The 18,324-nt window shown below is 30.1% G+C and overlaps 1 protein-coding gene across 1 annotated transcript in view; it reads left to right on the top strand.

The window, feature by feature from the left end:
- LOC118068038 (ammonium transporter 1 member 1-like) overlaps positions 1 to 10,100 on the top strand; it is a 73,460-nt gene extending 63,360 nt beyond the window's left edge. Inside the window, exons 3-4 of the mRNA XM_035085168.1 lie at positions 9,596 to 9,693; positions 9,761 to 10,100. Coding sequence (XP_034941059.1) covers positions 9,596 to 9,643 — 48 coding nt within the window. The 3' untranslated portion in view covers positions 9,644 to 9,693; positions 9,761 to 10,100. The remainder of the gene's footprint in view (positions 1 to 9,595; positions 9,694 to 9,760) is intronic.
- Positions 10,101 to 18,324: the final 8,224 nt, after the last annotated feature.

Consider the following 18,324-nt stretch of genomic DNA (forward strand, 5'->3'; position numbering starts at 1 on the left):
GAAATTATTGTTTTTATGAATTTTTTACCAGAAAACCTAAGTATATTTAATAAGAAAATATACCCGACATTTTTTGCAACACTTCCAGAGGATTATATGAAACATTGTATTTGTAAAAAATGAGTGTATTACTCATGTACGAAAGTGGAAAATAATGCTGTTAATTTTTCAAGAATCTCGTTCATATCCCATCTTGCCCCAGATTTTTCTAATTATACCGATTGCAATATTTTCCCTGTACATTTTGACTTGCAAATTGAGATGATAAATATCTTATAATACTCATGATAACTCTTTTAATTAAACCAAAGAAAAAATTTACATTACCTGAACAATATCAAGCTCTACATGATAATAAATGAACAAATTATTTAATTTATTATAAAAGTAAAATTGCGTTGGCGTGCTAGTAATATAAATAGAGGATTAATGAAGATATTTGCTAACAAACAAAATTATTAATATGTTTAGAGCTTGAATGAGAGTTCCTGATCAATATGCATATATTCAGAAATGTATATATCAATGACCTCATTCAACATTACCAGAATAAGCTCAGTAATAAAATAATCGTATTAATAAATTTAATTTCTCAAACTGTTGCAAATTTTCAGTTAATATCAAGGAGAACAGTTAAAAAATTTTATGATATCAATTATTAATAAGCTGTAATGAATAATTTATTACCTCCATGAAATTGATTGCATACAACAGACCATATAAAATTTATGACTATGATAAAAAGTAAATTTCGATAATTATATCCAATATTATCGATTAATGTTATTGTGAGTCTGGCATGTAGTTAATTTTTCATGAGTCCTGGAGAAACGATCGGTGATGTAGAACCTGTCTATAAACCAAAGGAATTTTCAACTCTACGGTGAAAATTCTTTCGTGACATTCGTATTTGAAATTTCTTCCGTAACTGGTTACATTCCCATTTCTCTAGTGCGGAAAACGCGCAGAAGAAATTTCTCAATAACCGAAGCACTTCGACGTGCACTTGAATGTCGACCAGAAAACCTTATAGAAGTCACTGAGACATTTGAAAATCGAGCTAATAAGTTGCAGAAAAAAATGCTAGTAAAATAGTCCAAGCCAATGTGAACAGTTTGATCATCAATTCTATGCAAATTTTTTTATTTTGACGTTCAATATTAATGATGTTTACATATTGGAGCTTTCAATAAAGATTGTAAATAATTTGAAATTCAAATAATAAATAATGTAATATTTTTCAAGACATTTCCTCTGGATTGGTTCATATTTATAGAACCTTTTGGCACGGTATTTTGTTTCCAGGTTGCAGAAAAATGTTATTTTGATTTATGTGAAAATCTATCAAATTTCTACACAGTTGTTTATGACAAAGGTAATGTAATATGTTTGATCCACAAAAAAGAATGTAGCATACAATACATATTAAACCGTTCAATAATTATAATACTTTTAATAAATTTTTCAATTACTAAAAACACAAAAAAGTGGATGATAATTAATCAGTTAATTAATTCACGTGTCATGAATAATGATAAAAAATTGTGCATAACGCGATTAAGCTTTGTAGATTTTATTATTACAAATAATGCTATTTAATCAGCATAATTGCCTGAGTGATTATTAAATGGACTAATATAGTAATTAAATAACTTTATGAATAACATTGTAGCTGTTGATGTACGAAAGTTCACATGTAAAAAAAAGTGGATAATTTACTTTCTCTCTCTCAACAAGTGAGAACTTTTAAGCGGATTAACGTTCCATCCATGAATGTGTGGGTAAAAAGAGAATTGTCAGAGAGTTCTCTCTATAAATTCATGTTTCTCTCCATTTGACATCTGAAAAATTTTTCTAACCTACTCGTGTGTTATTTAAATCATTGTCGCTAAAAGGATGCTTCTATGAATTTATAACTCTTCCATTTGTTAATCAGATGCACTCCTTATTCATCGAATTAAAATTTCATTGCACGCAATTTCATCAACATTAATCCTCACTACCATTAAAATATACTTCAATTGGTTATTTCATTTATCTAGATATTTCTTTTGTTCTAATAAAAAAGCATTATTCATTACAATTTTTATAGAAAGTTATTGAGCAGTGTAATCTCTCCAAATCTATTTTTCCTGTCCATTATTTTATTCTTTACTTAATCGTAGTAATACAATGTAAAAAAGGATCGCTGAAGCAGCAAAAATCGGAGCACATTTTTAGTTTAAGTGTCAAGAAACCAAAGATTGCATTTTTGAGACTGATATAGTGATAGTAAAATTATTACATCGTATAGCTATGATAAAAGTAGAGATAGAGGAGGCTTAAAATACTCATTCTTGAATGCAAATTGTGTAAGTGGACTGAATAACCAAAGGTAGGCCAGTTTTTCGACAGACTTTTAGAAAATACGAGTCATTTTTATCGACGGTTTATCGATCTATCGTGTTCAGGTGCAATAAAATACATGCTATTAAATCTAATACAGTTTTGTTATTAGGTATTATTTGTTTGCGATAATATCATTTTTATTTTTTTGTTCTGGAATTTAATGTACTGGGAAGAAGTCAAATTAGAGTAAATTGAGATGTTTTCGCGTGCTTCTGAACAAATTATAGTAATTTTCTGTTATATTGTTGGCTTCAACAACAAGACAAAAGAATAAATGGAATGGAAAGAAGACTAAGCCATCAAAAAGACACTACTTTAATGAGCACTTTGATTCCTCTACTGTAATTATTTATGTAATTTCGATGAATAACACTTCGTGGTAGCGTGCCCTAAATTTTAGTTCTGCAGAAAAAAATTAAAATTTAATGAACTCGGAGTAATGTAATTGTACCATTACCCGAGTATAAACCTATTGTCTTTACAGTGAAATGAATATAAATTATAATAAATACCAAATGCAATTGTTTTATTATGCTGCAATTTTTAATCACGAAAATAAAATATTAAAAAATTCTGATTGTTCTTTAAAGAATAAAGCAATTATCATTTAATGTCGTCAATTAATCCTTTTTAATTGACTTATAAAAGGCCGATGATATAAAAGTAGTATTATTACAATGATAAAAAAAATGATGTCGTTGGTGGAACTTTTTTAAATGAAACTCATGGAAAAAAATCCTAGGAAAACACTAGGGTCCTGTTAAAATCTCTATCGGGGATTCATTATTTTCTGAAGAATTTCTTCACTGGGAACTTTTTTATTTTAAATACCTGTAACTCTTTCTATTATCAAAAAAAAAAAACTAAGCTCCTTTGATTAATTAAATGCATTCAGAATTTTTTAAACCATCAGAAATAGCAAATGGTTAGATGCATTTAAATTCTAAGAATTAAAGTAAAAAATAAATGAAATGTTGTTATTTCTATCATTGACATCATGTAAAGTATATAAAAAGTGAAAGAAAAATGGCAATAAAACACGCATGTTTAAAATAAAGATTTTAAAAGCTAGCATTTACTTTTTTCCTGCTCCTTAAACAGCTGAATTGGTGGCAGGAAGGATAGTAGCCATGAACAGTTGAGCTAATAAAGAAGAGTGAAAAAATTCCAACGATAAAGCGTTGGGAGCGATCCGAGTTTTATTAGCCTCGTTAATTTACCCCCTTGCAAAAGTTTCGTCGATTTCCCGCGGAGAAGGCTTTAAGCATTACCGACGGCACTCTCTTTCCACCCATTTCTCTCTTCGCTCTCGACTTTATACTTACACTTCCCCATCCGTCGCGCCCCTTCGAGGATGTTGGACCTGACTCTAGTTTCAGAGCTTGCAAGCGCACTATATAGTACTGTATAGCCGCTTTCAGTGGGCGGTCCCCGTACAAAAACTTTATACCACAGAAAGTAAGACGTGTCTTCTGAAATCCCACCCTTACAAATGTACATTGCCAAGTCTGTGGAACTTTATTCGGACAATTAAAGTAAAAGTGTGATCTTGAGCTGACAGCTCGATTTTAACTTACTTACATTTGTCGTCACTAAATGTCTCTGCGGTGAATAACTGGGAAATTCAGTTGTGGTTGCAATCGATTTAGCATTTCTTGAATGACAAATACACTGACTTGAATATAGCTGCGTGTAACTTGGCGGTTATTCCACTGAGTACATTGACTTTCTACGAACTGCGATAATAGATTTTACATTATCTAGCACATCGACCATTAATAGCAAATATGACCTGCTTCCATTTTTTTTATTATATTTTGTTTTACACTTTTTGTGACTCTATACACTTAAGTACATAACTGATGATAAGATTAAATTACTACTGATGATTATACAGACTTTGCAGTTGAAGTTTCATTATTTCAGTCGAATTACATTTAATATCATATTTAAATGGATTACATTTTTTATTAATGCCTTGAGTTTTGATTATTTGCACCAGGTCGTAAGTAATAAGTAGAATAATTTATCTTGTAAGAATATTTTATGAAAAGTAGAGAATGATTACAATTTTCTTGAACTTACATCCATTATAAACTAATTAGACAGGTCACTGTTTATTGTAGATCTTGATTTAATTATTAATTTATTATTTTACTTCTTGCTAACTTATTTTTTTAATTATTCATTTAATGATTTTATCAACATCATATCTTCATTTCTTGTATAATTGAAATATTTTCCAATTCTATTATTTTAGATGATATTTTAAAATCGTTGATTAATATTAAACATCAAGAATGTTGAGATCTCATTAAAATGATCTATAAATACTAGGAAATGAAATTTTTTTTATTCAGAAAAGTCAATTTAACCGGTTTTTTTTTTGTTTCTATAAAAAAATTTTATTTTTATCTCACCGACTATACTGCCGGTATCAATTGAGTTTTTGTTTTATTTCGATATCTCAAACGATTTCAAAGTCACAAGATAAAGCTCTACAATGATGCACAATTTGCAATCAAATAAAAGTGAGGTGCAAAGCGGGCACCATGAGTAGTGGAATGTAAAATTGAAAGGCTGAATATGGAAAATAATTTTTAAAATTCAATCAGTCTAAAGATGGTTACTAAAAATAATATTTTTGTTTAAACAAAGTTGTAAATGATTGTTAGCTATTTACGGAAGAAAAGACGTTTTTTTTTCTTACAAAATAAAACGAAATTGGACTTTGGATTTTATGGAAGCTCTTTTTATTTTTATAGGAAAGTAGACCTTAGAGGATATTAAAACAGTAAATTAGAAAAAAAAATGTGTTTATTTCTTAGAGGTTGAGTAGAGTATTGTATACTAACGAATATGTAGAAATATGAAAGATATTTTTCATTCGATAGTTATTATCTCGACTCCACTAGTGACTTTCATAATCGATATCTCCAAGAGAAATTACCGCATAAACTTGATTTTAGACTCACACTACTTGTAACCTTTTATCCGATAACTTCATATACACCCTTTGGTGCTAAAATATTTAGTTAAAATATCTCTGACTATGAAAATTTGACAATTTATTGCAAATACTTTCTGAACTATGTAATTATTCAAAACCACCAAGAATTTTATGTGGTCAACATTTTATTCTATTAATCTTCATACAGAAGTTTTATTGTGCAGTAGTTTAAGAACTGCCATCATAAACATTTTCTTTCCCAAAAATTCGAAAAGAATGAACCAAATGATAACGAATGTTGGATGAAGTTCTCTTTTATTCATCATTTCGAATTATAATTTTATTTACAGTTAAAAAAAAAGAGTGAATTGTTGCTACTTTAAAATGAATATTGCCCTTTTGTATGGCACATATATTCCAGAGTATTAATTCTGCATTTCTAGAGTTGATATTGTTTTTTATTGTCAATAGTTTTCCAAAAGAAAAAGAAATTATTTTCACAAAATTTTCAGTGTAATTTTCAATGTACCCAGTTATTAAAATCTATGTAATGTTAAACGAAATTTTTAATAGAAAGTTTATACATAAAATTTTGAAGACCATGATGAGATGGTAGTTTATTTCCGTAATAAAAGCTATAGCTTATGACTTAAGCTTGTGTATGAAGCATTTTAACCAAGCAAAACATATCTATACTAGGACAGTTGATAGTTTGGTGTATAGTAACGAACGACAGTGTTGTCGGTTTACATCTTCACGATTCGCTTAGTTAACGACCCATAGATAGCAGATGACGCTTTCAGGATACACCAAGATGTTAATTTAGCCGTTACTTATAGCTTATAACTCGGACGAATTACGAACTAGAAATAGGATTAAACAAAACTGATATACATAGTGAATGTATGTGCACAAATATGATCGAGTTTGTGGAAAATATCAAGCATGCAAACTGCAAAGTCAAACGTGATCACCACAGGAAATTATTATCGAAGAGAGTAGTCCCTTACTGCGGAAGTGGAGGTGCTCCCTAGCTTCCTCGTTTCCGGAACTTCAACTTAATCTATTCCTGATTGAGGAGATAGTTCCTCAACCTCTGAACCTTCTTCAGGTAATGTCTGCTGCCTCCTCGTTCCCATTGCACCTTTGGCCAGCTGGAAAAGCGATCGATGTTTAGCTTCCGATGCTGAAAGTGCTTCCGGCGGCGTCCTAGAAACCATTTTTGTATCTAATGGCGGAGAAAAAGGAACTAAGGGAATCTGTAATAATTATTAACAGAAGAAAAACTCAATTATTAATAGTATTAATTAGTAGAGTTAATTAAAATTAATCAATAAATATTAAAAAGATAAATGGTTTCAAAAAATTCTGCATTCACTTGTTATGAATTCACTGCTTGAGGGATTTTGTAAAAAGTACAATTGATAGTGGAAAAAGTTTAATTTGATTGCTTTTAACTATGAACTGAACTACGGAAACGAATCTAGAATAGGGTGAGAAAATGAGAGCACCTACAGTGACGTTGGAAATACTCCATTGCCGTCAGCACCCCTAGCTACTTCCGGCGGGACTTTGCACCTCCGGGAAAAAGTAATTGGTTCGGAACTGGTGAAAAATTGACTATTACAGCCAATGTGTCACAGAAAATGTATTTAAACATCTCAAGAGAATTGATTCGTTTAACTAGCCACATTCAATCAGATTCCCCACGAAGATGAAATATTAGACATAATCGGGATTTGTCGTTTGTCAAAATTTTCAGTGTTTATCAAACTTCACTTGTTATGCACTGAGAAAAAAATTTTCACTATGCAGAAAAATGTTCATGTAATCAATAAAAATCATTTGAAATAATTAGAATAGAATATTCCATTAAATTTAACAAAATTTTGCTTGAATTATGATAAGTTCAAATACAAGTGACACATAAGATTTACTTTTTCTTCCTGAGACACAAAGGATCTTAAAAAAAAAAAATAAAGCCAATAAAAAATTAGAATAAGGTAATGCTTTAATGACTTTATTAAAAAAGAATTTTTTTTAATTAATCATCAGAACTAAATCTATAAAAATGATACCATGTCAATTCTAAAAAAATCGTTCATTGCCACTATTCAGTTTTAATTTTTTCAGTTGAAAAAATATTACTTGTTTAGTTCATTTTTCTCTCAGTATGAAATTTTGATAATTTACGATTTACAATTAGTCCAGAAAGTAATTTGAATGTTATTTATTATAACTTTGATTTGGAAAACATTAATTTTATTTAATTAAACTCCTATTAGCTCGATGTTTTAAATTTTAATCGAAAAATTTCCAACAGTGATATTTTATTTAAATGGTACTAAATACTTTTCTCAAACAAAATATATCAGGATATTGCATTTGAATGCACATAAAAATTTTTCAATATTACACTGAAATTACTTTTTTGATAATTGAAAATACGCATAATGATAAATATAAAATTATTCTGTTATTGAATATTTTCTTAATTAATATTAGAAATAAATTTTAAAATAAATTACTTAATTGATTGTATTAAATTTTCGTTGGAAAATAAAATTTCTCTTCATTTAATTCAATTAAAATTTAATCCCCCAAAAAATTCACCGAATATATAATTTTGAAATAATTTTTGCTTCAACGATTTCGATCTTCATAAAGTATGCATATATGCTACATAAACTTTTAATTAAACATTTTTATTTTCTATTATAATATTTAATCTCGAATAATCCGTTATTAATTTTTGATAAATAATCATTGGAATTAGGTACCAATCATTCATTCTTTTAACGAATTATTCGTTCAATTTAATTCTAAAAAATACAATTAACAATTAAGTTATATAGATCTATATGTTTTTGTACAACAACTAGTATTCCAAATATGCTATGTTTTGTCTATTAAATACATTGATCGATCAAAAAAAAACTGTGGACTAGCATAGAACGAATAGACACGAGTATAAAAAAAATTCATACGTTTATTGCATACCTCCTCTTTTCGAATCAATTTATTGGCTTCATAATATTTTTCGTGTATTTGTGGAAATGGAGGGAATCGATTTGTTAACAAAGCAAACAGCTGAGTCGTTAAGTAATTTTATCGTTATCGAAGGAAAAAATTGAAAGTACAGAATTGCTACGTAACTTTCATTAAATATTTCGTGGTAATAAAATAAATATCACGATAAGATTTTGAAATAAAGATACGTAGTAAGGAAAAATGTAAATTTTATTGTCGATTTAATCGTAAAAAGTGACAAGCATCGTCGTAGAGATGTCGTCAAGTTGCTGATTATCAGCTAAGGTAATTTCATTTCTGGCTAGAAGTTTCATATCTTGCAAGTACTACTCTCGTTGGCTTGAAACTGCGAACATTAAGAGGATTGTACTCATCAACTGTGGATCGAGTCGTCTCGACGTGATACGTTGTCCCGTTTGAGTTCGCTAGAGTATTAATAGAAACCGAAATCGTGGAACACGATAATCTGGGATTGTCAACGCGAAGAGGAGAGTTGAAAGAGACTGAGACGTGTCAGGGGTATTCATGTGCTACATCCAAACGCATGCGGGCACATCAAATTTCAGTGGCTTATCTTTCAAACAATTCGGAATCCATTAAATCCATATACACCAATACTTGACAAACTTGTTACATCGTTTATTGCATCATTGAATTTCGCTAAATTCATCGTAGAAATTGCTTATTGATTTGAGTAAATTTTGGTTAAGTTTATTACATGTTATCTTTATTAATATGTTTATTCAAAATACTAGAATACTCACATAAATGATTGCATTTTATTCTTAACTTGATTAAAAAATAGTAGCTACTAAAAAAAATGTAATCTTCTGTTGCTATTATAGTGGCTTCATTTTTTTTTCTTTTCATTCTTAAAATTCATGTCTACACTGCTTTTTAAGTAATAGAGTTTTTTCTAATAAACGAAACATTTTTAATTATGAGTCTTAATGTTAATATAGTTATTACTTTTTATTTTCCGTTGAATGTAATTTAAGAAATGGATAAGAATGACATTTTGTAATAATAAGAAGTAAAAGTTATTTAACTAATTAGCTGTAATATTTAAATAACGTCTTTAGTCGTTTAACGATATAATACATTTTTATGAGCATTATTAACAGATTAATATTAGCTATGAACTTTAACGATATTAAGTCTTATATTTTGATTGAGTGTATCACATTGTATTAAACTTTACAACTCATTTATTACTTTTATGCGCAGGTAAATTACTGTGTCGAGCACAGCGCTGCTCTTTGGGCTCGTAAATGAGCTTCTAAGCAGATGAGAAGTCCGGAATGGTGGATGGAAACCTAAAATGTGTGGGTAATTGTTTCAAGGAAGTCTACGAGTTGCTTTGTCTTTTATTTTTATTTTTTTTCATTCCAGATAAACAATAATTACATGTCACGTTGAAACTAAACATAAATTAATCTTTCATCAAGTACATTTGTTAGTGAAAATATTTTTCTTTGATTGATTTAATAAGTTGGAACAATACTTTAAGCCACATTAATATGGAAATGCCGTCGAATGTAACTAGATTTCCAGAAGTCAAGTGGACAGATTCGAAACAGTAGGTTGTAGTTGATGTGTTGTGATTCATGGAGCAGGCAACATTCAACAATACTTGTCGATAACAATGCATAAGAAGTCAATGGTAGGATCAAGTGAATTGCTTTGACATTACACTCACTGTGTTCTCTAAAACAAAGCTGCTCGAAAGATACTTGGGGAAATTAATTGAAAATTTTAGTAAAATGAAATTTTTTTGAACAAACGAAGTTGGTGATATATAAAACATTAATTACTTCAAATTTCATATTAAAGTATTTTTTAATATATTTTTCATTTATTGTACTTCACTAGAATACTTATGAAGCAAAAAACAACACTTTTATAAAATTATGGAAATTAAAACTTTATGCAATTCATCATGTAAGGTTATAAAGAATCATAAATCAAACCCATCTCATCTTCAAACTCGGTACATTTTTGATTATTTTACTCTCTAGCTAAATAACGTTTATGTTAAAATTTTTAATTTTGAATGATTTCACTGAGAGTCTTTTTTACATTGAAGCTTGACAGCTGACTATTTATTACTTTAGACAAAATATTAGCATATTATGAAAAGAAGTAAAAATAATTTTCCTATAAATTATTGATTAAAGAATAAAAAAAAAAACTATGGATAATTTAAAGTTTATTTCGCGACAAAAAATTTTTTAATTGAATTAAGAATAACTATCAGTTGAAGTGACCTATTTTCTGTGGCAATAGAGGTCAAATTGAAAGAGCAATTCAGAATGGTACAATAGGGAATAAAAGCAATGACTAATAGTTATTATTTACAATAAGCGTGAGAATAAAATTTTATTGGTGGAAAAAATGTCTCTAGAGGACATTAATATGATATAAAAATTTTACAACTCTGCTTGTACGTCGAATTCCCAAGTAATAATATCATAAGTCGCAGCTTTTAGTAAGCAAGTAGTAACGTCTTAGATGCGGTCAGACGTCGCGTTCATAGCTCTCTAACATTTTCATTTCTAGCTCTCTCGCTTTCTGCGGTGAACAGTGTATACATAGATCTGGTGACGGTTTGCCCCATGGTAAAATTCAAGTTCTCTAGCTGGCACTCGACTCAACCGAAAGGATATAACTGGTAAGAGATGGCTTAATAACAGCACACATTGTGCCAGGCCACTATAAACCCCACACTTGTGAGCACAAACTCTCTCTCACACTCTCTTGAGTGAGTTGCTCCAAGCAGACGTGGACGTTGCCACATCGCGTGACATCGGGCAATATTGAAGCAATCATGTTGGCTGCTTTTACCGCACTTTCGTGTCCTTTTTATCGTTGCTTTGATATTTTTTATTTTCTGTCGCTTTTCTTGTTCAACATAAATACGTAAATGTTATATACACGTGGATTTCATGAAATTGCGTTGTTAAACAGTGATTTCATCTACATTTGTTGGCGTATATGAATCTATGTGAGCTAGGTGGCAGTTAAAAAAATTTCAACTTGGAAAAATCGATGAATAATGAAAGTATAATCTTATCTTCTAAAGTTTTTTGCACGCGCTGAATGTAAGAAAAGAAAAGTTTGCTCGAGAACTTTTGTAGAAACTTGTATGAAACGTTTTAAAAGATATTTAAATTTTTTTTCTCAAGATTTTCTAATAATAAAAGAGTAGTTATAAAAGTAGAATTGTTTACTATTATTTAGTAAACAAACGGTATTTGACTTCTGTTAACAAATATGTATTTTCGCATTATTTAAGCTAATTTTGTGATTGAGTACTTCTATTATAACGTAACTGAGCTTGGTAAAGTGTAATCTTGAACATTTTGAATGCTCCACGCTATATCGTAGACAGAGATGCAAATAAATCGCAACCCATGAGCAGTGGGAGTGTGAGTGTACGTTAATTCAGGTTAAGTAAGTGCAGTATAATTCAAAATCTCATTAGAATGTCGACATAAAATATTATTTTTTTTTTTCATTCTACCATCTAGATTCTGACACAAAGGCTATATGTTGTAAGTGAAGGTATACTTGAAAAATGATGAGTTCGTTTACTTGTACGGCGTACACATGCTACTACTTTATGCTTGTTGAAATTTCGTTTTTTAATATTCGCTTTTCTCTTCCCAACGAAAATAATAAATGTCTAAAAAAAAGTCTCTGTATCTGAGAGTGAAATTTTTCTTCTGGAAATAATGCGTTTTAAATCTCTCTTTATATTTTTTCCTTACTGCGCAATGGTTGCATGGTTTATTCTAAAGTACCTAAATATCCGCACTCGATCGTGAGCACTGCTCTCGCTTCAACAATCGCCAAAAGCCGTTTTTCTTCGATTTACAAGAACGGAAGTATGCTGTCGACTGTGAGTTGGTGCAAACAGGAAAACTTGTGGTATTTCTCTCTTCATTCACTCACTTTTGCGAAATCTCTTTGAATTTTCGAAGGGCGAAAGAAGGAGTATTTGGAACGAGTCCGCAAAAGGAGAAATTTCGTATATAGCTGGAACTCAACTTCTGCAGAACTTGGTGCATTGTTGTGGCATATATGACTCTCAACTTGTCTAGAAAACTTGTCAAACTGGGCAATGAGTGCATGTCGATGAAAGTTTATCATAAAAGCTAATTTGCAAAAATTTATTTTCAAGTTTGGGGACTTGAATTTTCAAGTGTTATCGAAGTTTAAGTTCCTATTGAACTGAATGACGATTATTTCACAGCCAAAAAATTCTATTCAACCTTTGTCTATGAAGAAAAATAATTAGAAGAAGTATTTTCGTTAAAATGCTTCTGTCTTTGTAAAAAAAAGTTAGTGTTTGTGAATTTTTTGCAATGTATTTTCATTCAAACGAAAGAATTTCTTTATAACTTTCCAGAAGTTTAATAAAACATTAAAAAAATGCAAACTCATTGATTAAATTCTCTTACATTGATATCAAAAATTTTTCAAAAGAATAAATAATTTAACGCCAGTCGCAATTGATATTTTCACTCAATTTATCAAATAAAGCATTTCTTTTACAAAAAACAATTTCAATAAAACTGATTATTTCAAAATAAACGAAAAAATAGATCTGTTAAACTATAGTTTGCTACCGATAGTAATACAACTTACAAATAGAAGAGAAAAAAAACTGAGAGTATATTGCTTGTTATAGAAAGTTGTCGACTCATAAAAATAAAAGCAACAAAAATAGAAAAGTGACTTCAGCATTGAATTATTTATTTTCCAACACATTAAAATGTTCTATAACCTAACAAGAATGACAAGCAAACTTCAATTTTATTCAAGCATTATTAATAACCTGTTATTACGTATTATAGGTAATGTTAACTAACAGGAAAAGGAGGAAAATAATTTATAGCCCGAGACTTAATTTAAAATTCAGACTCAACTTCAAAATCTTCAATTCCTTTGATGGTCTAATTACCGCCTATAATTTAATGCCATTTTGGGAAACATCAACTTTATCGAAGATTTTAATGTCTTGATTTAAAAATCTTATTTTAGTCATTAATGTCATCATAAATTTCTATAACATTGTTTGCATAGCATTGATATATTTTTGAGGTTCACAATAAGTGTTGTAAGATCCATTTTTAATCTCAACTTTTTTAAATCAGACAAAACAACAAAATTGAAGTCGGAAATGGACTTAGATTAAATGCATAATGATATTCTTGTAATTTAACTTTTAATTTCAAAGTTGTCATTGAAGACTTTGAAGTTAAAACAATATTTTAAATTCTATCTCGGGAATTTAATAACACATTTATTTGATAGACTTTAAATGATGATTGATCTTTTTAATTCAAAGACTATTTTATTTACAAATTTTTGCAAAAGATGAAAGTGGCAGTAATAAATAAAGAAGTGCATCATGAGAATCAAGTATGCATGTAAAGGAATTTCGAAAAGAAATTCCGTTATATGCAAGGAAAAGGAAGCTCGTTATATGGGTGGATTGCGATTCTTGGGCAAAACGAGGGTGAAAGAATGCGCAACGGCGCGTTAAGCAATGTGGAAAAAAGTAAGGGTAGGATTCACGATATACCAAAAGGTATAGAGGCAATTCATTGAGCTATAGCATGTAAAAGAAAAATTTTTTATGTGAAAATTTCTGTAAAAGCGTAAAAGGTATTCTCAGCATATTTTTCTTTTTAGAACTGTTTGTGTTTTAAAGTCGGAGAATAGAATGCGTGTGGAATTTTCAGCGTTAAGTTTATCTGATTTTTTTTTAACATTAAAGTCATATGGCAAATTACTAGCGTGCTATTAGTTTTTTTCCGCTCGATGCAACATTCATCCAACTTGAAAATCGCGCTTCTGTAATGCTTGCTGGCCAATTTTCCTGGGACTTCATCGACATCAATTGTCATTGGTAACAAGGTTCGCTGTTCGGAGATTCGACTTTTTGCTAGTCAACCCGCAGGCGGTATACCCTAGAGAGTTACGAATACCAGAGATGGAAAATTAGTTAAAATAAAATGAACCGGATATAATGTAATTTCGAGCAGTGAGGAAGCTGTGTTAACGAATCTATTCTACAATTTTCCTCACTAAATGTAACGAATAAGTTGATTAATTATATACGCATTTTTATTACAAGAAGTATCGGGCTTTTATGCATCAATATGTAGCCAAAATATTTCCAATAGCAAATGAAATTCACGATATGAACATCAATAAATTCAATTGGTATCCAATCATGCAGTGAAAAAAATATTTTTTTCATGAAATTGGGCAAATATTAAAAATTCATTGACAAAAAAAAATGCATCAATATGTAATGGAATCTCAATAAAAAAAGTGTCGTTATTTTTTTTTCTTTTAAAAAATTTATTAAAAAACAATGTTTTGTGTTTTTTTTTAAAAATGAAAAGTAATTTTTTGAGTTTAAAAATAAAAATGAACCTTTAACGTATTTAGTTACCGAATTTTCGAACAAACACTCTGATGACGTTAATAAAATTGCCATATATTCAAGAAGGAAAAAAAATGAGCTTCAATATAAAAAGATAGTTCACATAAATTCACTGAATGATGTATTTACATTAAATCAAGAAGACTTTTGAATGCAATTATTGTATATTTCAATTGTTTTCCAAGTTGTTGGTACTCACAGAAGATTTATTTTGTACACAAAGCTACCGAATTTTATCTCTGTTGTATATTTTTGCATCTTCAGCAGCATCATTTTGTGTACACATTCTTTTTTCCTTACCATCCAACCGTTTCTTCAATACTATTCTGATGTGTAAAATATATTATTTTTCAATAGAAAATATATGAATGTAATGGTTTCATCATCTCGACAAGAAATAAGATTTTTATATATCGATTTTCTTCTTCGCAGTTATTGCAACTTGAAAGTAGATGATCTGACGGATATTGTAATAAAATAGACGTTGGTATATATTTCATGAAAACTCATCACAAAAGGTGTCCGTCTCGATTTTCCGGTACAGCGCCCGTATATTTGTTCCAGACTAGAGACCAGGATCAAATTTTCTCGATTCCCCGGAGCGTTTGATCCGCGATGAACATGAGTATTAATACTCCCCTTGACAATCTGCCTAACGGCATTTTTCTCACAGTGCATCTAGTGTTATATACAAACGCACAAACTAAATATCACATACGTATCACTGACACGTACTCACCCGATACGATTATAGACTGAATTCAAACTTGTCATAAAAATGCTACAAATTTTCATACGATACTATCTCAACATCAAATAGATTATATAGTTAGTAAAATAATGATAAATCTCTATCGATATTTTTAATGGCCAATTTATATTAAATTCGTTTGTATAAAATTTATAACTACGGGCAATTCTCGATTTATTCATCTCATACACACTCAGATATCCGCATCAAGTGGTTTATCTTGATTCCATTTCAACTCGACAGAATAGTTGATGTTGTTGTTGGGTATTAAAAATAGAATCATTGGAAATGTACGTATAAAAAGGAACGTTTGTAGCGGTTTAAAAGTGAAGAATGAACTAAATATTCTTTAGAAATCAACTTGACAGAAATAACGTAACTTCAACGAGAAAATAAGTCCTATTTGATTGTAAATATGTGCTTAGTGTCCAAGAAGATTGACAGAGGACAATCGAAAATGATGATAGAGAAATGGAGTTGACAGTTTGGTTGAAAAGAACATTTCTATGGTGGAAGAACGGAATCAATTTCTGATCCAATTATTCTTATGATCAATTGTTTTTAAAACTACTTATAAGTTCTTATTCATTTTTAGTGAAAATGTAGTAATATTCTGTGGGCGTTTTGCTTTTGAAACATGGCTTAATTAGTGTCGCTCAAGTTATGATAAGTGGGCTATAATGTTTGGCAGCAATCGTATAATAAAGTTTTTGAGTAATTAGTTGTGTACTATTAGTCTGCAGTTAGTTGTATAAAGATTCGAAAATTCGAGCTGACTGAAGTGTTGCCTCTACTCTTGTGCTTCCATAATGTTCTCTAACTCCTTTGTAAATGCTGAAACTCTGCTTTACGAGTATACGTAACGTGGTTGTCATGATGAATATTCAGTAGGTTGCTACTGAACGTCCAACGTTATCTCTCTGCCAGGGGTACATTACTCTCATCAATGTGTACGTCTCTAAGGTAAAGTAAAATGAATGAATGATAGGAAAAAAAATTAGAAGAAGAGAGAAAAAAAAAACATTGACAAAAAATTGTGGCGAGACAAGTTGAATGGGAGAGAGAAAAAGCAAGATCTCTTCTGGACAGATTAAAAACCAGCGAAGCTTACAAGAGTTGACTCAGGGTAACAGCATCTATATGCATACTAATGACAACGTGAGCAAGTGAGATCATACATACTTATAAAAGAGAGAAATAGGGAGGAATCAGTGGTGAAGAGAATGAGTGAGATTTGCCTGGAAGTAAAAACTAAAATGATGAGAAGATGGAAAAAAATGAGAGAATAATAATGGTAGTAGAGAAAGATGAAAAACAATACGAGTAAAAGCAGACTGGGAATGCGGCCAAGTGAACGACGAGGACCGGAAGGGTCGCGAGCTATTTCTCTTTTCCTCAAGCCTGACAAAAACCGAAACAACTTCCTACGGTAATTGTTTCCCGAGAAAATAAAGTTTATATTGAGTACCTTACTTTTTCATGACACTTGAAGTGTGATGTATTAAATCTTGTGGTTAATCAATGTTCAATGATACAAACGAGAGAAATGTCATTATCCAAAAGCTTTGTCTATTTGATCCACACAAGTTTTATTTCAATTTATTTTCGTAACACTTTTTGCTAAGCTCCATAGTAAGCAACTTTTCCGGCAAAGTACTATTTTCAAGTGTACCAATCTAATAATATACATATTGGGTTCGAGAAAACTTGTAGCGATTGTTGTGATATTAATACCAAACAGTCGCTTCCGAAATTGTTTTCAAAGTTTCATCTTCGGAGGTTGGACAAAGTTGAGGATAGAAAATGCACCACGTGTACCGTTGCTTCTTCGACGAGCCACACGCTTCGATCGCATATCTATACATACTTTATGACTTTACGCTTTACTGAAACTCTGTGCAAGTTATGTAGAACCGAAAAATAGTTTGAATTTTTTCAGCTTCAATAATTCAATCCACTGCAACATAAAATTTCTACTAGATAATTAGATCGCGATATGAAGCGTACAGCCGATAGTTAATTCGCAAGTTTAAAAGCGCTTAGGTGTACTCTGTTTCAATTAATAATTCAAATTAATACGCCCGCAGAGATTTTCTTATCGACTATATTATCGGATAAATGAGAGTTTAAAATATCTTTATTAATATTCCGATAGATTTCTATAATTACACTTGCTAGAAATGTGCTTTTTTGCAATTGTTCATGACAATGTTTGCGATTTTGAGGGATTACAGAGTATCACGCGATATAATCTCCAGGATATTTCATCGATTTCGTTGGTTGAATAAGCGTAGGTGTGGCTTCCTTATCTGTACACGATCGCTAATCAATTATGGCTCTTTATTGAAAAGAGATGATTCTATGGTGATAAGAATAATACAAGTATTTTTTCAATAGTATCTTGAAATTTCTTCTTTTATTATTTCATATTTTTCATGAATACAAGATGATAATAATAATCTTTTTCAATATTTCCTCAATAGGGATCTCATCAATCCGAATATAGTAAGAGGAAAATAATATATTGATTTTTTCTTATAGTACACAGTGAATATTTTATAAAAGTATTTTACCTCTGTATAAGACTACACTATCAACTTCCAGAAATAAATATGTATATAGCTAAACTTAATACACAGTATGGAGTATATTTCCTGGTGGGTGAAAAAAAAGTTTTATTAATTCAACTGAATAATTTTTATATAAAAAGCTGACACAGAAATTTCCAATTCAAGCATTTTATTC

The sequence above is a fragment of the Chelonus insularis genome, unplaced genomic scaffold, assembly GCF_013357705.1.
Source record: "Chelonus insularis isolate UGA/USDA-ARS -01 unplaced genomic scaffold, ASM1335770v1 contig_399_pilon, whole genome shotgun sequence".
NCBI classification, from domain to species: domain Eukaryota; kingdom Metazoa; phylum Arthropoda; class Insecta; order Hymenoptera; family Braconidae; genus Chelonus; species Chelonus insularis.